The sequence below is a fragment of the Vollenhovia emeryi genome, unplaced genomic scaffold (genome assembly GCF_000949405.1).
Source record: "Vollenhovia emeryi isolate VEMERY1.0 unplaced genomic scaffold, V.emery_V1.0 DF939160.1, whole genome shotgun sequence".
Classification (NCBI taxonomy): domain Eukaryota; kingdom Metazoa; phylum Arthropoda; class Insecta; order Hymenoptera; family Formicidae; genus Vollenhovia; species Vollenhovia emeryi.
In genome coordinates this window covers 758436-781157 of record NW_011967206.1, presented here as the reverse complement: position 1 = coordinate 781157, position 22722 = coordinate 758436, and the positions used below count along the sequence as shown (strand labels likewise).

Below are 22722 nucleotides of genomic sequence, written 5' to 3'. Positions count from 1 at the left end.
AGAAATAATTGTTATTACTTTCAATTCGTAGGTCAAAAACAAGAGACATAAGAACTTCATTCATACACGGAGAGAATTTTATTTTAAAATTTATCCCGAAAATATTGTAATCGAGGGACAACGTGGCATTTCGAAGAATTTTATAAGTTTTTTGAAATTTTACCATACATTTTACTAGCAAAATGTGTACTGAGTATAATTACTAGTAAAATGTATGGTAAAGTTTCAAAAAACTCTCATAAAGTTCTTCACAATGCCATGTTGTCCCGCGATTACACGATTTTCAGAGTAGATTTTAAGAGAAAATTCTCTCCGTAGAAAGACTTCATTATTGCATGGTTGATGCGAATCATAATCTAATCGGAGTGTTGCGTTATTATAATTAATTGTAACTTATATTCAGACATTTAATAAGATATTCCATATCCAATTTTCATTTTTGTATCAAATTTCTCATCAATTCCATCCTCAGTGATTTCAATTTACTGTCCACTCGTCTCTCCCTCCTTTTTAATCATTTTTGCTCGCTAAGTTATTAGTTGCGTAAAACATGTTGGAAAATGTTCCTGATACTAGAAATTTTATATCTGTTTCGTTTAAACAATGGCAGCTTCGGGATGCAAACGATTATAACTCGTGGCTCAAACGAGCAAATGTCGTTTATCATCGAACCCGCATGGATCGGCGTAGCGTGGCACTTCACCCACCAGCCGGCTTCACGTTCTCCTTATTACTTACGCCGCTTTTTTTTTCTCGTGCTTCTTCTGCCGCTTCTTTTCCACGCGATCCTTCGCGTACGATGTAAAAGCGAACGCGTCCAGCAAACACGTGAGCGAACCAGTGCCACGATTACAGAACGAATTATTTTTAGCCCTGCGGATGCCGCGCCGACGAGAGCGTCGCAAGGACTCCCGTTGTTCCGTGAATATATATAAAGGGCTTTGGAAATCAATTCAAGCAAGAATCCTCGCGCTATCGTCCCCCGTTACGTGAATAATGCCCTTTTCACGATACACGAGGACGTGCGCGTTTGACCCAGTTGACATTTTCAAAATCGTACAGCGTTTATTTTCTCGCGTCTCGGTACGACTGTTACCTCTTCAGCTTTCGCACACTCAAAGATCGCAGCTGTTAGAGCTACAAGCAGACGTTTCCGAGAATTATCTCAGTTTCGATATTATCCACATTGCTGCGACTGCAATACGGTCGAATCTTTGTTGGAAATTTCTTCTTCAATAAATATCAGAAGCAAAATATCGCACAGAAGTCGAAATGTTAGATTAGACGCTTCGATAAATAAAAGAAGTGAACGAAAGTGATATATCGCTGTTAGGAAATTAGTTCCCGGATTGATTCGGGCGTAACGTGCGATATAAAGAATCGTATATATTTGTGTTATCTATCCGTTCGCAAACTTCTGAGTAATTTGGATAGAAGATCATTAGTTGGTTCCGTAAATGGAGCAAAATTCGCTCCTCGAGACGTTCCCCTCGATATTCCTTGATAAATGAGGTCGGGAACGAAAGAATCCTCGTTTCCCGCAACTTTGCCAATTTCCAAAGATTGCTTTCCCAAAGCTCTTTATCGTAGTATTACGGCAAACGTTAGCTGCAATGGAATTCCACGCATGAGAATACGTTTGCATCGTGACACTTGTACTTTCCCACGGGAAAAGTGCGCGCGATGAACTTCTTACTTCGAAAAAGTCCCGCGGAACGTTCGCTGTACGACGTGTTCGACACGGGACGCAGAGAACCCCCGAAAAAGAAAGTGCGGAAGAGTCGAGTGCTCTTCTTGCACGTGAAATTCGCTACCTTTACCGTTGAAAAAGACATCTGTGATATCGACGAATAAAATGCATGATAAATGAATGATCTCTTTTCAATTGTCACAGAATAACAAGAAAAGTACATTATTATAAGCGATATTTAAATATCGTTCTATCAATTTCGTCTTTTATTTCGCGACTGCTTACACGGTAAAAAATGAAATGTTAATGTTAACATTTCTCACATGTCCCAGAAGGTCCACTCTATATCTTAAGTTAAAATAACATTCATCGTGTGTGTTACTTTTTGACAAATAATAAATGTTAATTAATCAACACTACACTTCACATTTACGCTTATGTTCTTTTAACCATAAGTGTGATGTAACAAAAACGGACAGGATAAATAAGCTGTACGAATAGTTACAAATTAAAATAGTTGAAATAATTTTTCAGAAATGTCGATATTACGTGTTTTGGCTGATTTTGTGAAATAGTTGTGTTAAAAGCACTCAAAACAATATTCAATTTTTAAATAATATACATAAGGTGTCAAGTTATTATGTTAACATAAATATAACACATAAAAATGTTGCGAAAATAATAGCATGTCTGTTTTATCGCAACGCATCCTATGTCGGCCAGACCGAAAGACATCTGGAGACGAGAGTCAAGGAGCATGTCAGTAATATTGAAAAAGAAGAGAACAACTACTCGGTTATCAGCAAACGCCGAATATCGCTCGGACATGATTTCAATTGGTCGTCCCCAGACATCCTACATTGCGAGAAACATACGAGAAAGCGAGAAATTGCCGAAATGTTGCACATTAAAATGGACTCTAACACCAACAATTTAAAGAAAGATACCGAGAATAACCCGGTATATAATTCTATTATTAATTCTTTGACGCGACATAGTTATTTATTTATTTCTTTCCCGTTTCTTCTCGGTGTTTGACCTAGACATTTTATCACACTGACACTCGCGACAGTCATTCTCCGGCTATGGTAGACATTGTACATATTTTATCTTGTGCCGTTAATTTTATAATCATGACCCAACTCTGTTTTAATATTTACCGTTCAATTACATGTTACAACGACTCGATTAATTTTTAAGGTAAGTGACTGGTCGATGATTTATTTCCAATTTGTTATTTACGTATCCACTTGACAAACCATATCTTTTATTGTACTCGTTGTATGCGATTGAGTCTCATTTATCTGTATCTATGATACGCGTGTAACTCCGATTATTGGTTTGTTCGCTTTAGAATGTGTGCTTGATAAAGACCTAAACCCTTGGTCGAAACGTCGCACTGTATATAGTTTTTACTTTTAATTTATGAAACACGTGCCAGTTAAAGTCGACTAAACTTATCCATTGTTATTTGTTACTGGCAATCTAAAGGGATTATCATGTTTATATCTGTTTTATGTTAATTCTACATTGAAATAATAATCAAGAAAATTTTAACATTTCAACACACGATTTTTTACGGTGTCGGTACAAATAATAGACTGTGAGCAAATATTTAGAAGGCGAGAAACGTTTAAGCTTCTAGCATGTTTCGTATGCGTACAGAATATTCAAAGATCGTGAATGCTCGACATCGTATTTGATAAAAGCGGCGGAAAATAAGATACTTTAGGAAAGAGGAAGTGCAATTATCCGGGCAACGTGTTGTCTTTTTTTTTGTCGAAGTTTAATACTTTCTGGAAGTTTTACGATCCATCGTTGTCATAATGAGACGCCTTATTACTTTGACCTAGGTCAAACTCTACCTATCCCGGGTAGATTCTTTCTCCCGACGTGACTTTCGTAGCCAACCAGCTGCCAGCGGCGAAGTTACCTTCCTCCATTTCGCATTTGATATTTTAATAACGAGAAAAACATCGTTCAAGTAGCATTAAGCTACCCAACGATCCTTTTATGAATGGAACAAGCGCATATAAGACAAGCGAAATAAACAACGTATGCAAATAATGGCATGATATTTCCCCGATGAAAACTTGTGCAACGTTTCGTTACATATTTTTCTTTTCCGTTTCAAATGTTAAAATTTTCTTGCGTTACCACGATTTGATTATTATGTCAATGTAAAATTAACCTAAACCAGACATGTTATTATTTTCGCAACACTTTAATGCGTTATATTTATGTTAATATAATAACTTGACATTTTATGTACGTTACTTAAAAATTGAATATTATTTTGAGTTCTTTTAACACAACTATTTCACAAAATCAACCAAGACATGTAATATCGACATTTTTGAAAAATTATTTCAACTATTCTAATTTGTGACTATTCGTACGGTTTACTTATTCTGTCCGGTTTGATTACATCATACTTAAAGTTAAAATAACATAAACATAAATGTGAAGTGTAGTGTTGATTAATTAACATTTATTATTTGTCAAAAAGTAACACACACGATGAATGTTATTTTAACTTAAGATATAGAGTGGACCTTCTGGGACATGTGAGAAATGTTAACGTTAACATTTTATCTTTTACTGTGTACGATTCTTTATCTCCGACATGGATCTCGCGATCTTCTAACGGAACGCACGCGATACCTATGTCGATGCACCGTGCACCGTGCGCACGGGCATTGTCGGGGGTGAAAATCGTGCGAGCGGAGCGAGGTATCGATCGATATTTCCAGGGCGCACTTATTGTATGCGCGATTAATAATAGTTATTGGGCGCGAGAGCTTTTGGCGCGCGCCGTATCGCGCCAGGAAGATAAATTCCTCGGAGGATGCGCGGACCTTGAAGCGGGCGGAATTTCCACGGCGAGCACATGGGCCGCCTCTCTAATGGCTACCCGATGAAATATGTACGGCGGGCTGCGGAGCATAACCATTTCCAAAATCCCCCCGTTCGCGCGCGGCGACCCAGATATACACGTGCGCGCATTACGTATACACAACTTCGAGACGACTCGTACGGACGCGCCGTACGCAAAACGATGCATTATGCTGTCGCATTAGCCTGGCTCTTAGCCCATGCCGCATAACAAATGCCGCGCTAACAATGCTCGCCGGGTCCTCGCTTTGCGATAATGACATCGAAGGTGAAGTATTCGCGCATGGCCGATAATTTTCTAGTTTCGCATGGCGCACTGTGCCAGGCTGTTTGTTCCCGTTGCTCGATCCGTTTACCTTGGATCCAGTTCTCCGCGCCGCGCTAAAAGCGCATTCCGAATGCTCGATGCTTCTAATAAGTTCCAGCTGAGAAGACAAATGGGGCAATCACCCGGATTCAAGTTTTATTCGGAAGACGTGTTTTCTCTTTTATAAAGTAGCGCCGAACTGTACCATGATCTGTGTCAGGGCGCCGCAAATCGGCAAGGAATTTTCGAGCGTTTAGAATATTTTGTATATGTCAGTTTCAAACTTGCTAATTAAAATTCAGCGCATCGGTACAACTGACAGTCACGCCCGGAAAGAAGTTTGCTCGAAATCGCACAAATTTTCTTTCAATTTTCACCTTACGAGACTTTCATTTAATTTCAAAGAAACGATCTCTTTAATCAAAAAATTGTATTCTATTGAGACTGCAATTTCTAAGAGAATTCATATCTATTTCTTCAAGTCTAACAAATGTTTTAGTACAAATAAATATAAATTTAGTAGATTCAAAAAATCAGGATTTCAACGTATCTCGATTGTTTAACCCAATTAAATCTTTTTCCCGGTTGCATGTAATTTTCATGATCAACGATCTCTGAAATGTACGTTGCTACATTTTACTGGCGGACTGAGAGCGCGTAACATCGAGGAACCGCGGCGAAGTTAAAGTTCGGTATTGAAACTTGTATCAATGGAAACCGTGCCCGCATTTCCTCGGGCCGCTTGCCAAGAACTGATCCCCGTGCAAATAGAAGTTACATGAAACATAACGCGCCGAGGAAGTTGGCTACGCGATCTGTTTCGTCCAATATTAAACGAATAAGACTATGCCGCAGGAAAATCGTTGAAGAAATTCTGGCAATGATACGATACTGTTTTCTCATTTCTTGTTCGATCGTGCATCGCTCAAGCAGCAATAATAAAAAATACGTATCGATGCATCCTTTCATTCGTGCACGTTTTCAAGTGCGACTCGCTGTCTCTGTACGTAATTTATTGCCGATAAAATCGAGTGATATATAATAATGCAATCTTTAAACATGTCTCACAATGAACTCGATGCAACCCGTGGAGAATAATGGAGGAGGAGGAAGGAAAACAGGAAGTTAAGTCTTCCTCTGCATGCCGATGAAGAGACGAAAAAAAATGACACCGCTCAGTGAAAACAACAACGAGAAAGCGGCACGACTCTCAAAGAAGCCAAAGGAGAGGAGCACCTGCTAGATTTACCCTGTCTCCGACAACGTTCTTCCGGTTCCGGTACGTGTGATTGCGACTGCAACGTTACACGTTCTCACCGGATGTCAATAGGAAGCAATTCGTGTTGCATCGACACTCTCTAATACGGCACTTTTTACGTCAATCATTACGATTTTCTATCGCGAGATATTAATATAATTTTCATCGTGTTAAAATTAATTATTTTTACAATCCCCGTTTACTTTTTAATTAATTTTTACAAAAATTTCTCAGTGTATATTTTATGAAACTTCAATTGCAAAACATTTGCTCGGGCCTTTAAACGTGTCGAGTTTAAACTTTTTAAAGCAATCACGGCAGATGATTACGAGATGATTACGGAAAATGGAGGAGTAACCTCGCGTTCAGGAAGAAAATTAACCTGGAACGGAAGGACATACGACGCGCGTACGAACGCCGAAGGACAAGACGCGCCTCCGGTACTCGGAAAGAAGATAACGAGACAAAGACGAAGAAACGCGTGCTGCATTCGTTGCATGTCCGAGGCTCATGCGTGTCGGCGCGTACGTAACGCACGGAACGGCCGGAAACGCACTCGTCGGCTTAAGCTACGAACAAGCTGTGTCCATGAGTGGCGGCCGCATATGCGGCAATTTGAATAATTAACGGGCACGGGGTGCCCGAACGCGCGGGAGATATATCTCCCCGCGAGACGAATGCGTTTGCCAACCGACGGACCGAGAAATAAGGGTCACTCGGTTATATCGTTGATAAAAACAAAGGTGAATTACTGCTAAATTATTTATATCGGGGGAATAAGAAAAAACTGCCGTGGCCTTTCTAACGATCGTAGACCGAGCCGACCTCGGCGAGCGCGGCGGCAAAATAGAAAAATTAGCGATTTTTCACGAACTGCAATTGCCGGTGCAATTTGCACAATGCACGAATTTCAATGGTTTTGTTGCGTAAAGCGGTGTTACGTTCATGAACAATGCGCTAAAAGGCTCGAATTCTCAACGGTTGCGGCTGGAGGTCGTTAGATTTGGACTTTCATGATGCTATAAATTGCATTGAATTATACGGCACGAATGAAATTAATGATTGAGTCGATTAATTACGCATGAAAAATTAAGCGGTTCTTGTTGCTGCATTTCCATTAACAAGTGAGAGAGCTGACGAATCGATTCCAATATTCTGTTATGTTAATTCCAACGGAATCGCCGCATCGTATTCGCGCTCGATTTTTCCGCTCTTAATCGTTGCGAATACCGCAAGATTCTGCCTTTCGAAGCAACGAACAATCGTAAATACGCAGTGAATCGCGCATATTGAACGCCTCCGATCTTTCCACGATCGTCGACGGCGTTATTTCTCGGAGAACAATCGCGTTTGTAATTAACATTCCCAGGAAACGGCCTGGTAGCACGCTTGATTGTAAAATTGATATTAGCGCTAATTAACTTCGTAGACTGATTAACTTTACCTTCATTGTCAATCTGCTGTACTATTATTTGCGGTGGAAAGGCTCTTGGCAAAGACTGGGACTTTAACTCACCTGTAACAAAAAAAACAATACAAGATATTATCAGAAAGGCCAGTTTTACAGTGATTAATGATCGTTTATGGTCAGAGCAGAATGCAATCGAAACAGTTACGCAAGTATACGTTGCAATTACATCTTCTATTTTTAAATAAAAAATTCTTTCCTGGAATGAAAATTTACGTTGATCCAGACAAAATATTAACATTGATCTTAATTTTTATAGAAATTATCATCTTAATCTCTCTTTTCGTACTAACAATTTTTCAGTATATATTTTATGAAACTTTAATCCTAAAACATTTGCTGAAAGTCTTTAACGTAGTTGTTTCGCGACAGCAATGCTCAAAAGTTTCTTCCGGACAGGAACCAGCACTCAATTATTACAATGATATATCTTGATGCTATATTATTCTAAAGAATACACTCACGATTAATACATAATATAAAATAGATTCGAAAGATTATAGTTTAGGGCGCTGTTGCTTTATCTGTTACACTACACTCATGTCTACTACATAATTCTTACCATTTTTCAGTTTTAACTGTTTACATTGTTGAAACAAAACGGTCAATAATTTTAATTTCTTTTCAAATTATTCATTCTATTTTACATTATAACATATTCGTTTCTCATACGAATCTCACTCACCGTTAAGAAAAAAAAATATGCCATCATTTGCATTTGCAAACGCAAATATTAATATAATATTATATTACATAATAATTTGTATAAATAATATTCCACGTGTAATAATATTGCAACGAATTATATTGTTACGTGTAATAATATTTTTAACGTGCTTTACACGTAATATTTCGCGTAACATAGCAAACTTTAACATTTTTTTTAGAACTGTGAGACGGTCAATTTTAATTTAATTGGTCTTAATTTGCACGTATTATTGTAAGGAATAAACTGTAAAAATTTGAAACAATTCTCACACAAATGATTTTACGAAATAACTGTCTTAAACACACACACATGTCGGGTTTAAATTAAAAATTTTAAATTCTCTTCGGTGCTACCGATAGCATATTTTCAAATGTTATTCTTTTTCTAACAAATCGACGGAACTCTTCCTAAAGCCTATGAGAAACAGTACAACTATCGCCGATGCAAACTTTCGGTTTTTGAAACTGGGGTGCTAACTTCCAAGTGGTGACGCTGATAAAATAAATTTGTAACACGAGTAAAGCTTTGTGCAGGTATAACATTGATCAATCTAGAACGATATTTATTATCCCCGATGTCTCTTTATTGGGGACCATTTATTTGTTAAATCGCTGAGTCAAGGAAAGCAAACTTGACCCTCGACGCCTGCCAGCCTGAATCTAGCAGAGCGCTCGCATTTACGCGCTCCTCGGAAGTGTCGCGACGGATTATCTCCAATCGCGCGGGTGGAGACCGGAGGCAGGGATGCAACGTCCCTCGAGTTCGTGTATACTTCGTGGGCACCCCACATGAAAATTAACGAAGGCGTTTTCATTGAAGTCCGGGTCAAGCACCGCGACGCACGATCGGACGTGCTTACTGGCTGAACCCAATCTGGTCAATTAAACCAATTTCGGCGACCCTTCGGCCCTGTCCGAAACTATCGGTGATTTTCCCCCGCGTCCTTTCGCAGGGCAGAACGCACGCGCCCACGCACACGCTCCTGCGGATCACGAGACACGATCGCGGAGCGAACGTACGCGTTCGTGCGAACGTTTACGCGGAGAACGTATACGTGCGGAATTACATAAACTAATTAAGGCCTCTTCATCACGTCTGTTGATCTGCCGGGTCAATCTCGCGCTCGTTTGCAACACTTTACGCGATGGAACGCGCTAACGAAGATTGCCGCGACGCAGGTGAAAAACCGCGACTGTGTGTTACGCGGGCGGTTTTTAGGATAGAATTATCTGTGCGGATGCGAGAAATTCGGTATCGTGAATGCGCTCGTTGCTGTATTTTCCATTGGGTAAATACGGCTTTTCGTAATTACACGCGGCAACGACGTAAATTAATTTAGCACCATGGAGGAACAGGCCGGGCACAATATCGCGAATTATTTTAACGCAGTGACGCATGAATAAAGCCAACGCCGTTACCGCTCATTTTGTGTTATTTCTCTCATTGCAGCCCTTCTCCCATCTCTTTCTCTCGTCCTGCCCGTAATTATATTTATTCCATATTTCACTCATTCGCGTTTGTCAGTGAGATTAATTTATGGTCCACTAATTATTAAAATTATTCATTTAAGTCGCGAAAACAAATACGCATTTGGAGTGAACGGATAGTTTCCGTAGCTTCGCTAGGAACGATAATGTCTCCTACGCGAAATTTAACGTTGCGATAAATAAGGTCGCCGGTAATTAAATCACCTTTGACTTTTGCTCATTGCACGCGTAAACCGGCGATTCATCTCGCGTGAGGCTACTTTTCATTGGACGTCCTGGTGAGTAATTCGCCAACTGGCCAGTTACTTCACGGTTATGAAATATCGGTTCGTGAAAAATCAACATGTAATATTAGCCTGCCATTTTCTTAAGACAAAAATGCACGTTCATTAAAATCGCAGTAAAAGCTGGTTTGGAACATCCGTAGTTGTTTTGTTGCACGTAAGTTAGTGCCGAGTTGAGAAGTGCTGCAAACTTATTTTAAATTAAATTGTAATCTGCACTGTATGAATTAATTATCTGCGTTACACATACGAGCGTTGCTCTTAATAGCGAAAACTATATTTTACATATAATCGTGTAACGTAAGCTGTGTTAAGTCGCGAAATTCGATCTTTAATGTTGTCAAGAAAATAATAATAAAATGCGAGTGCTGAAAGTACCGGGAGTAATTAATTTTAACTATCCTCCAAGTCGTGCGATAAGGATCTGCAGGAGCGTATATTCGCGTGTCAAAAGGCACGTTGTCGCCGCGCTTGTCATTATGTTACTTAGAATAGGATAACTTCTTCTCTTCTCTTATAACCGTTACGGATTGTTAATTCCATGTTTCTGCGCGTCGCGCGGTTCTATGTTATCTCGAATCTTCTGAAATCGGTAACGCTTCTCACGTTGCGCAACGATTAGAATACGGTGAGAGAAACGGATGAGGCCTCGAAATAAAGGAGATCACGTTAGAAGAGATCGCGAGATCATCCGTTTCTTACGAAACGCATCGCCTCTCTTCATATTTGTTGCGCCTCTCTCTCTCTCTCTCTCTCTCTCTCTCTCTCTCTCTCTCTCTCTCTCTCTGCTTGCTAGAGCATTTAAGAAATAAACTAAAAGTAGTAGGTAGTGGAGGAGTAAGACAACCTGGACAGGCAGGAGATATTGTAATTCAATTTCGTAAAACCAGAAGTGCGCAAAAACGTATGTTCTATGAAGGAGTGAAACTGTACAATGTGTTACTCGACGTTAATACTCAAGCAACTCTCCCGAGAGCAAAAAGATCGTCGTTCGCTGCCCGTCGCTTTTACTCTTCCACGAAATCGCCTTTGCCGTTGGCGCAAATGAAATTAATCGCCATAGGGCGAAACCAGGTCATAGTGCGTAACGAGATGATCTTTTGTGCTCCGTCAAATGGCATATAATATCATTAATTTTATACATTATAGTACATACAATTGAGTTTAGCTTCGACAGGAGATGGAATTTTACGCGAACAGTTCGTTCAATATAATGGAGATTATATTATATTTGCTATAATTTGAAGAGAATATGAACGAAATTAATTGCCGAGAATAATATACGTATAAACACAAATCACTTATATATTATTTAGAATAAAATTGCTATATCATTTATTCAGCGTCAAACGCAATTTAATTAATTTACCATTAACCTTTAATTTACATCTACGCGAACTGATCCTTATCCACAAATTATGTATAGCCAATTAACAACTCGCAAATTTAGTAACATTGATTACAATTAATTACAATAATGTAATTATACGAATTTGCATTACTTTGATCTTTAACTGTAATCTATTTATGGCAAACATCTCTAATACAATCCTGCTCGACTGATTGTAGGGTAATACATTGGTAGATTAATAAAATTTGATTCATTTACTACTCGATGTTCATGCATTTAATTTGTATAATTAACAAGAGGGTTGGCGAACGAGTGAAACGCGAGAGGCTCGAGAGATACCAAGGATATTCCTCGGCTGTAACTGCACACCGGTTGTCTTTTTCTGGTTGAGAAACCGGGACACGTTTTTCCTCTCGCTTCGTGAATTGAATCTGCTCGCGTTTCTTGGTCATTGTTTCGCGTTCTCTGCATTTTGAACTGCAGCCTCTCCGCCTCTTTTGCGTAATCCGGTGAAAGCCGCATTCATTGCGCACTTCTGCCAATTTCCACGCGCTCGGTCTACTTCCGTCGTCCTAATCTGCGCGAGATCTTGAAGAAATCTCCCATGCTTAGCAATGCTTAAGGATCTGCAAAGCGCGAGGAAAATTGCTGCGACGGGGTGTGAGATAAGTAACGCATTTCGCAGATTACCCTTCACCATTTTCAATTGTGTTTCCTATGAATTTCGTAGTGCAATCATAGCCTTTCACTTTCGCAGGGAAAACTCTCGATAATGTGCAAATACCGAAAAACGAACGGTATTTTAGTACGCGCGGTTCATTCTTTCGCATTTCGTCGATTATTCTGTTCTAGCTGTTATTTTCATTTACATTGTTGTTTGGAATTACTATTCAACGTACAGTGACGGACAGAATGGTTGCGACAGATTCGAGATTACGTTTCAGAACATTTTCCTTAAGGAAAATTTTAATACTCGATAAATAAATCGGAAACGCTCAAAATGGTTTCGGAATGGCCGCCGAGTAAAATATTCCTTGGAGAAGATTTTGGAACGTAAGCCTGAATCTAAATGCAACTTTCTAAACTCATTAAAAAAGAGTGTAGCAACTATTTTGTCCATCACTGTACAGTGCACCCACAGAAAAAATTTCAGGATCCAATGCATCAAATGAAATTACACTTCAATGTATCATAAAATAGGATCGATATAGCGCAAATCATATTTATTATAGAGAAAGGGATATTTTAATCTTAAATGAAAAATTCTAAAATCTAGAATAAAATATACTATCTAGAATAAAATATACTACGTATCGTCTTTTGTCGAATATCGTGGTGCCAACTTCGTGCGTTGTAAGATGGAGGGAAAATTTACTCTAAACGCAGGAATATATAAACTTACATTTATATAAGTTACTCTTGTCTCAATAAAGTAAGTCAATCTTTTTTAATTCGATAGAGGAGAATAAGAATTATTGATTTTATTTTAATATTGTCTTATTTTTATACTATTATAAATGAGGTTGTGAGAAATGTAAATGCGTCAAGAATATTTTTTGTCTCAGTAATAGAAATCCTTTTTGAGGGTGTGGTGGATGGACAGAATGGTTGCGACACTTTTCGTAATGAGCGTAAGAACGCGCATTTAGATTCGAGATTACGTTTCGAAATATATTTTCTAAGGAAAATTTTACTCGAGAAATAGACCGGAAACGCTCAACATGGTTTCGGAATGGCTGTCGAGTAAAATATTCCTCGGAGAAGAAGATCTTGGAACGTCTGAAAGCCTGAATCTAAATGCACGTTTCTAAACTCGTTGAAAAAAAAAATTGCAACCATGCTGTCCATTACTGTACATGTCTCCCACAAATTTTACGCGAATCACATAGCTGTCAATTGAGACTTCATATCGAGAAATCCGTCATTCAATCGAGTGCAATGTAAAATATTCCGTTGCGTATGGAGTAAACAAAGCGAGCGTGTTCATACTCATTCCATCTGCGATTTCTCATTTCAGTTTTGCGGATGACCCGCCTATATGGGTCATAGTTTGCGCGCACGAGTGCCGCAATACTGCCCGCACAACTGCATTGAAAAACTCCCTTTGCCCGCGAACCCGAAATTCCGCTCGTTTCGTGTAACGGCGACCGTAGATTTATTCTATATTGCGGCTTTCGCAGCAGTTCCCGTCTCATTCGATCGACGAAACGCGTAAAAATACCGCTGGCTCGATTCCAGCCGTCCGATCTTCTCGCGTAAACACTATATAGAAAAATCGTTCTACCATCTTTCCGCATGATCGTCATGAGAAAAACAACGTCTTTCTAGACGTATGAATCCAACGAATAATAGAGCGACTGAATACGATCATCTGGGGCCAGAAAATAGACTGCTTGTTCGTAGAACTTGTTATTATCGAAGCGAACGCTCGGAAAGATCGACAAATACCAGAAGTTCCCTCGGTTATGATCGCAACAAAATCATATGTACATTTTTTACAAGATGATATTTCTAAAAATACGTTTACGCGGGGGCACACTTACACTCCACGAACAGATGATTGCTATCATCCTCGCGCAACGAAGACAATTCTGGATCCAAGGTATGTCTGTGTTGGGAGCCTCTTCTTGGCAACGTAGTAACTCGTCGTAATAACGGCGCTGTACGGACATTATATTTGCGTTGACAAAAGTTATGAAAGTGTAAAAAAGCATAAGCGCAGCCTTGCCAGCAGAACTATATGTGTCAAGCATACATAGATAAGAAAAATAAGATAAGCTACGCTACTTGTATTTAGTACAAAGTGTTGTCAAATTAACATAAATGTTTCCAAGTTAGTAAAAAGTAAAGTGCGATTCGAAAGAACGCTTGTGCGATATCTTGTCAATTTTTTTGTTCTTTTACAAAGGCAAAAATATATAGTACTTTTTAGGTAAATATGCACGAGGAGAGAATCTTCTCTTAAAATTTACCCTGAAAATCGTGTAATCGTGGGACAACGTGGCATTTTGAACAACTTTATGAGAGTTTTTTGAAAGTTCACCATACATTTTACTAGTAAAACGTATACTAACAATAATTACTAGTGAAATGTATGGTAAAATTTCAAAAAAACTATCATACAATTCTACGAAATGCCGTATTGTTCCACGATTACAATATTTTCAGGATAAATTGTAAAAATACATTCTCTCCGTGTAGCAAAGTCTAAAGTGGATGTATTGTTATTCATATTAACAATGTCTGATGTTTTAATAAGTCGTGCGTGTTTGATAAGCGTCGATAGACTCACGAGACACCTTACGGATGGAAAACGGATATTGAAGCATCCTAAACATCCGGAAACTACGAGCACCGATCGATTGAGAACCGCTGTCGCAATCAGAAACCAGATAAGACCGACGGCAAAATACGGAAACGCTTCCGTAACTTTATCGCTTCACACACGTATCCGTACCGCGGACGCGGGTGCATCGATGGGAGGATACGAGAGGAGAGATGGGGAGAGAGAGAGAGAGAGAGAGAGAGAGAGAGAGAGAGAGAGAGAGAGAGAGAGAGAGAGAGAGAAAACAGATACTTGTAAGTACATACTGGCCTATTCATCCCCATCGGAATGACTGTGCGGTAATCTGCTGATATTGTTATACACGCACGTATATTGAAATGGGAAACTCAAAGTCAACCCAACTGGCTAGTTACTTTATTAGTTTACTACAACGTTTCGACCCTATTTTTTGGGTCCTTATCAAGTAGTACTGCAATTCAACAGCAAACGTAATTATAAAATATTGCAAGTTGATAAGTGAAACGGGTAGAAGTTAAGAAACGAACCTAAGCGAGTCATCGTCGTCACATAAGACAGAGTCGAATTATAAAATTTTATTTAAATCACACTGATCTTGTTAATACATCTTCTTTTTGTGCACAAATGGAAGCAAAATGCAACACTAGATCACTCGTCGTGATATTTTGAATAAAGCTATTCTATTCCTAATTCCATTGTATCCCCGCATTCTCCTCTTCTTGCGACAGCTCGTAAAAACGACGCTCTAATTGTGCGCTGTAAATGCTTATATCCAATCTCTGTTAAATACCATACATTCAACTTGAACAGAATCTCGATTACGAGAACAATGGGGTAACAAAATAAGATGACTAGCGAAATGGTTAAACTAGCAAAGATAAAATCAGTAAATTCGTGTCTTTTACATAAAACTGAAATTTTTCGTTCATCAAGCGATCAGCGATAAATTTGAAACAATATTCCACGTCATAAAGATAATAAATAACATTTTGAGAATGTCATCTTATGTTTTGGCAAAAACGATAATGACATAAACATGTGAAAATAAAATCGATAATCAATTCATGTTATCGCATCTAGTAATCGGATCACGTTGGTACATTGCGACACGCTGTTGAATTTAGATGCATTGTCGTCGACTGGATTGCACGATGTTGCTGGGTGTCATCGGTAGAACGCTGTAATAGCGCAGTTTCGTTAGAAAAAAAGGACAGGAGAAAGCGCGGCCAATTTCCAAATCACAATTACACGTATTTATAGCAAGCGCGCCATAAATTTACTTTCGAAGCCCGTAATGCCTGCGATTTATTTCGTCTGTACTTTTACCCTCTGTGCTGCATCCGCGATTTCATAATGCGCCGGCACACAGGTTCTTCCAGAAGAATAATTTTCAAAGACGAACCATTCTGTGATGCGCCACGCGCATTTGTGCAACGTAATAAAAACTTATTGTTAGTCCCGTTTATCTATTGGGTGCTTTTGCAATTAAACCGACAAATAAAAATTTTACAATTATCTCCAACTTGACTTTCCGAAGGACGATTAAAGGGCCCAAAGTTGCACAAACTTTCTGCAAAAGTTTATTTTGCAAAAATTAATTAGCAAATACAAAAGACACATTTCAATTTTGTAAAAGTCAAACTCGAGAGAATTTCAGCCATTTCGCGAAAGAAAAGAGCAATAAGGCGCGGCCCATAATGAGGAAAGACCATCAACTCGTCAACCACGCTGTATTTCCGGCGCGAAAACAAGCGGACGCGCTTGTACTCCTTGCCGTACAAGGCGATTGACTCATACGACAACGTAGGAGGAGCCAGACGAACCTAGCCCACTGCTCAATACGATGGTTCCGTTTGGAAACCAGATTCTCAACCGGTTCGTCCAATTACCTTATCGCAATATTATATGCACAATTTTATGATAGATAATCTTCTATTTTGTACATTATATTTTAAGAATATATTTTACCTATTAAATTGAGAGGCAAAGTAGTGTATATACCTTGTTCGAATTAAAAATTATAAGATAATAATGTAAAACAAGACAATAATAAAAGTGTTAACAAAATGTTACGTTTAAAATTGATCGTTGATCGCTTGATGAGAGAAAACTCGCGGTTTGATGCGAGAGAAACGAATTTACTGATTTCATCTCTGCTATTTCAACTATTTGGCTAGTCGTCTTATTTCGTTGCCCCATTGTTCTCAGTAATCGAGATTCCGTTCAGGTTGAGCGTATTTAACAGAGATTGGATATAAGCATTTACGGCGCATAATTAGAGCGTCGCTTTTACGAGCTGTCGCAAGAAGAAGAGAGTGCGGAGATACAATGGACTATTTCGGTTCTTAAAAGGCAAGCGGCACTCATAATTACCGCACTCCGATTGTGCACGAGTTCAGAGAAAAAGAAAGTAGTTATTCTATGGGCCATAAAACATCGTGGCAAATTCGCGCTCGATTTGGCTTCTTCGGCAAAAAGAAACCTGACACGGCGAATTCGTGATGAACTGCGGGACGAATTATGATTGTAATTATGACGGATAAAGAAATGCGCGCAAAAACAAAGCCGTTTCTCAAATCGTCGTTTGTTATCCAGTCACAATTATCAAATCTTTGAAATCATATCTATCAATTAACACGCAATTTTGATTTGATTTACAAAATTTGATTGGTAGAAAGGAAGTAAGATTGTCCAAATGTGTCAACGTTCTTAACGCACCAAATGCAATGACACACACAGCAACTGTTTTTTTTCCGTAACTCTGTATAATAATTCTTTCCCAGAAGACATCGCGGCAAGCGTAATCTTATAAAATCTCGGTAAACCGAGAGGCTTGTATCGCCTTAGAGAAATTCGAAGAACCGCGTAAAGAGATACTCCTTTCGTCCTTCGATAAGTTTTTAGCCCTTTGGCGTTTGCGCACCCAGCCCGTCTCAAGATTCCACCTCGCGAAGAAAGAGATTGCGGATGCGTGGTGTTACAGAGATGCGGAGGAGAGAGTGGGTGAGGAGGACGTAGGAATCGCGCTCGCACGAAAGCGGAGAACGCGAAGAGCGAGGCGGCGGAAGAGGAAAGAACCCTCGAGACGAAAGACAAAGCCGCCATTACTCTCGTCCTCCAGCTGACGGTGCGCGCCGTAAAGCTTCTAATTATTAATGTACCTGTTGTGGGATACGATCCCGCAGCGTCGCTAAAGAAAGCGACCGGACGAACGTGCAGCGGGACGATAATTATTACTATATTTTTGTGCATGGCCATTTCGTTCGTGTTTTCGAAATTTATCAAGAGCTCGTTATCACCGCTCGTTAATTTCTAGCCTTGGCTGAGAGCTCGCGAAGCATTCATTACGTTCGATTCGTCAGAATAAGGAGTCTGCGTAAAGTACGTATAGTAACAGATCTCGCTTAAAAATTTCCAAAAATTATTTCTACACCTCGGAGTTTATATTAAGGTCACTACTTAAACCTACATTTTTTATCTGGTGTGACAAAGTTCTGCGCTACATACATATTTCTGTTATTGTAAAAAATTTCACCTTTTCCTTCTGGCGCTTTGGTTCACATTGGCCCTTTCCTCTAATTTGTTATTTTTTTAACTGCATTCTCATTTGTTATTTTTTAAACTGCATTTTATACACTGAAAATGGTTTAAAATGAGACCGAAACGTCTGTTTCTTTGTAATTCGAATACATTATTTTGGCACTAAAACCTTGTCACGGCTCGTAGCCCTTTTAATTCATATCATTGCAGAATGATTCAATTTATACACGGAGAGAATTTTCTTTTAAAATTTATCCCGAAAATCATGTAATCGTGGAACAACACGGTATGAGAGTTTTGTGAAATTTTACCAGTAAAATGTATGATAAAATTTTCCAAAATTCGCATAAAGTTCTTCAAAATGCCATGCTGTTGCACGATTACGTGATTTTCAGGGTAAATTTTAAGAGAAAATTCTCTCCGTGTAATACCGCGCAATTAATTTACATAATAAAATATAACGATTTGCTACAGATAAAAACTCGAAAAACTCACACGTAAAATTCTTCCACTTCGATATCTGCAACAATATGCACACGCAAACATGAAATGGGTTTCTTTTAAATCGTATGTAATTCACATAATAAATCTAACGCATTTCGAATCTCCCAAAGAAGAGATGCGCGATCGCGTATTAAATCGATCGAAATAATTATCTCTCAACAACCGTAACTGCAATTAAACGCGATAGTTACAGCGCGTGAAACCGAAGTACGGGAGCGTGGAGTCGCCTTACATCATTATACGCTTGCGTTACCGGGTCGCAATACAAAGAGAGTATACTCGTGACTCGGTGCTCCGCGCCTCGAGTCGCTTCTTCTCCTTTGTACGCCGTACCACATCCGGAACGTATTACCGTCCATAGTCCGCGATCCGATTCGCGGCAGGCGACGATTAACTATTTACTCGGAAAAAAATTGGAAAGCAGCCTCCACCCGTGAAAAAGATGACGGTTTCGTTTTACGCCGCCCGCGTCAATTACTCGACCGTCATTCCGGATTTTACCCCGCGTTAACCCTCGAGGCCGGCAATCCTCTCGCGCCCGCCTTGGCTCCGCGCGAAGAGGAGGAAGCCCGAGATGATCGTTCGACGCGCGCGCGGTTCCGTATTTGGGACGATCCGCGTAACGCCGCGCCCGTACCTCCCCGTGGCGATTCGTTCCGCCAATTAATCCATGTAACTGTTTCGTATGCGCCGCGTTATTAACGATTACGGCTACGAAATGTCGGTACCTCGAAATTATTTAATATCCCGACAAATGGGCCTCTTCGTACGAACAACGGAATCTGTCCCTCCCTCGTCTCAGGAAACGCAAAAGAAAAGCGTGTAAAAGTTCTGGTCCGATTACTTTATTGTAGCCGCTATTTCATGACGCCGCGAACATATTCTGGGAAAAAAAAGACAGCAACCCATTTTGGGGCCCACAATTAGTAATCGAATTATTTGAATTGTTCGTGACTCTAATCTTTTATGAATTTTATCTCGCGCAAACTAAAAATCGCAATTAGCTACTATATTCTATCTAAGTCCGAGATTTTTAGATAATACTAATCAAGGATCTCAATTAGTTTTGTTGATATTCAGTAACGCAAAGATAATTTTCACTTAAGAGGCACTAACCAAAATGTTAAGTTGCTTAATCACAAAAAAAACGGTCAAAATTTTTCCCAGAGTACACTGACAGACAACATTTTTTAAACTAAGTAAATAGATTCACTTAAAATTATTGTTTCTTAATAAAGTATATTAATTTAAATCATTGCATTTTCTACATTCAAGTAAAGATTTTGTGAGCTATAGAATATTATTTATTAAATGAAATAATTGTTTTTCTTCAATAAGAAAACCAATTTTCTTCGCTATGAAAATTACATCTTAGTAAACATTTTATAGAATTAAAATGAAATTTTTTTTAATTTAAAATTATCTACGCTTTGATATTTAATAAATACTTAAATTAAAGAATTGCATTGTTTAATTTGTTTATTTTTTAAATTTAAGTTAATAAGCTATTAGGGGCCACCGAATGAATAATTTTCTTGAGTAAAGTAATATTTTTTTGGGTTAAGATATCTTTCTTATCAGTGTAGAGATTACTAATTGTGGGCCCCAAAATGGGTTGCTGTCCTCTCTCCCCAGAATAAAAATCTAACGGTTGATATTATCACAAAATAATTATGCCGAGACAGTTCATTGTAAATTTCGTTCTCATATTAGGTATATGAATTCAATCATTTGTAAAACAAAAATACAGATCCACATGTAGTTCACAATTATGAGCGAGGAGTTTTCCGACATCTTTGAGAGGCGCTGCAGTCTGGGATAATGTGTTTAATATAATATGTATACTCAATTATATTCTGCTGAATTATAACAGCACAAGTAGAATGATACTTCCACCTCATCAGAATTTTAAATCGAGTTTCACATAACACACGTGTATTTGAATTAATTTCGTTCTACGTGTCAGCTCCTTTCGCGCAACAGGCGAGTACGATCTAGCGATATGTATATTTGCAACAGATCCTCGTGTCTTTTTTTTCCAAATGTTTTTTTATCTTTTCTCCTGGCCACGAAAGCGGAGTCACCGAACGCAATTTCACCGCGCGTGAAAAATCGAGTCCCACGGGACAGCCGATTTCAGGTCGGTATCATAGCGCGGACAGTGATTTTTAATTAAATGCGTGGACGTTTCAATTAAAACCGTCGACTGGGGAGGTAACGTAGTCCCGTCATTTTCTTCCTCTTTATTCATCCGCCCCATTCGCGGAAACGGTGGAAACAGGGCGATTCGAATTTTAAATCCACCTCGAAAGCGCCGTAAATAATTCATGTCTTACCTCCAGATCGCGAGAGAGTTCGCGGGGGATCTGGCGGCATTGGCAGTGATTCCGGATAATAAAGAGGAAGATAACGGATGTCAGTCCAATCAATAGAATACAATTAGGGGCTTGTTCGCACTGACGGCTTCTCCGCTCTTTCAGTGTTTTCATCGATGTTATTAGGTGTTCGCAGTCTCGCTTCTTTTCCGCTCTTATTTCCGCCGCCGTTTGCTCTTTTCATCGTCTGCGAAATAACGCCCCACCTCCTAACACGACCCGACTCCGATTTTATATCAACTTCGCCGGGGATTATCGAGTTGTTGAAAAGAATTGATCTTATACATTATGGTTAAGCACACTTATTTCTCCTCTCTTATTTCCCTCTTTTCTCGCGCGAGCTGCCGCCTCGCGACCGGTCATATTTTTCCTCCGCTATATACGGTGTCGTTCCCGTTCGATGTTTCAGCAGATGCCGCCAGCTCTGACTTCTCTCTTTTCCTCTTCCGACCGTGGGATGTCGAATGCGAAAGGCGTCGGGTCGATGTAACGTCGAGGACTGAGGACCGGGTAGAAATGAAAACTTTATAGGAAATAAAAAGGTACAGTGCGTAATATCCGATTGGTTTCCCTCGTCGAATGAAAAATTGCAGCGATGGAGAAACCTCTCCAGCACGAATCAAATTTCGCGAGAGGAAGCGAAGCTGTGTAGAATAAATCCGGCGGGAGAAATGGGGAACGCAAAATTACGGTCTCTGTGCTTTCGATCGGCGGGCGAAGAAAGAAAACGCGATATAAGTAAAAGACAGCGCGAAAGGGAACGTTCCGTATTGCAGAAACGCTCGCGCATTTTTATCACGGTTCGCGCGGATGATGAATAATCTTCTACGCGTTAACGCAGCCGCGGTAAATCTGGACGATGGTTTCACGAGCGATAAAACGCCACGTGAAGTTACAGCGCGTGCGCGCACGCACATTTTCGCGCGTTCGGGATATTTAATGACGTGGGGCGAACAAGCTGCGGTTTTCATTTCCGCAAAAAGACCCTGAGCTTCTGCGCTATTATTGAAACAACGCACGAGGCGAGTTAATCGGGAAAAATGCCAGCGAAGCGTTCACTGTACAGTGCTATTCATGAATGCCTGCTCTCTAAAAGTCAATCAGTGCATTATCACTGAAAACAGTTATAAGTACAGCACCGAATATTCACTCAATATTTACTGAATGTTCACTGTTTTCAGTGACAATGTGATAAACTGACGATGGAATTCTGTGCGTACTACAGCCTGAAACTCATCGACGTATAGATAGGAATAAAAGATTATGAAAAGGCAAGGCAGTCATTAAAGCAAAAGGTGGTTACTTTGAGGAGTCTAAACTTTCATTCAAATCTTTATCAAAAGCTTGTCGTATGTACACATGTGTGTCTTCGTTTTAGTTTTCTATAGTTAAATAAACACTTAAAAAGTAAAATGCATCGATTTTATTATGCATTTCTTTCATACTTGTATAAAGTGTTTCCAAATTTCTGGATGGTACTGTACATACAGCCTGAAATTTAGTGATTCGTACAGACGGGAAAAATGATGATAAAAATGCGGGTGCAGGCA

General features: G+C 39.4%; 1 protein-coding gene across 5 annotated transcripts in view; it reads right to left on the bottom strand.

The window, feature by feature from the left end:
- The window catches only part of LOC105564698 (probable Ras GTPase-activating protein), a 372283-nt gene that overhangs the window by 157266 nt on the left and 192295 nt on the right, over positions 1-22722 (bottom strand). Inside the window, exons 2-3 of one of the 5 annotated variants that reach the window (XM_012017275.1) lie at positions 13993-14109; positions 7595-7666 (exon numbers count right to left, since the gene is read on the bottom strand). The exons of the other annotated variants lie outside the window; for them this stretch is intronic. Coding sequence (XP_011872665.1) covers positions 7595-7666; positions 13993-14109 — 189 coding nt within the window. The remainder of the gene's footprint in view (positions 1-7594; positions 7667-13992; positions 14110-22722) is intronic. 5 annotated transcript variants of the gene reach the window in all.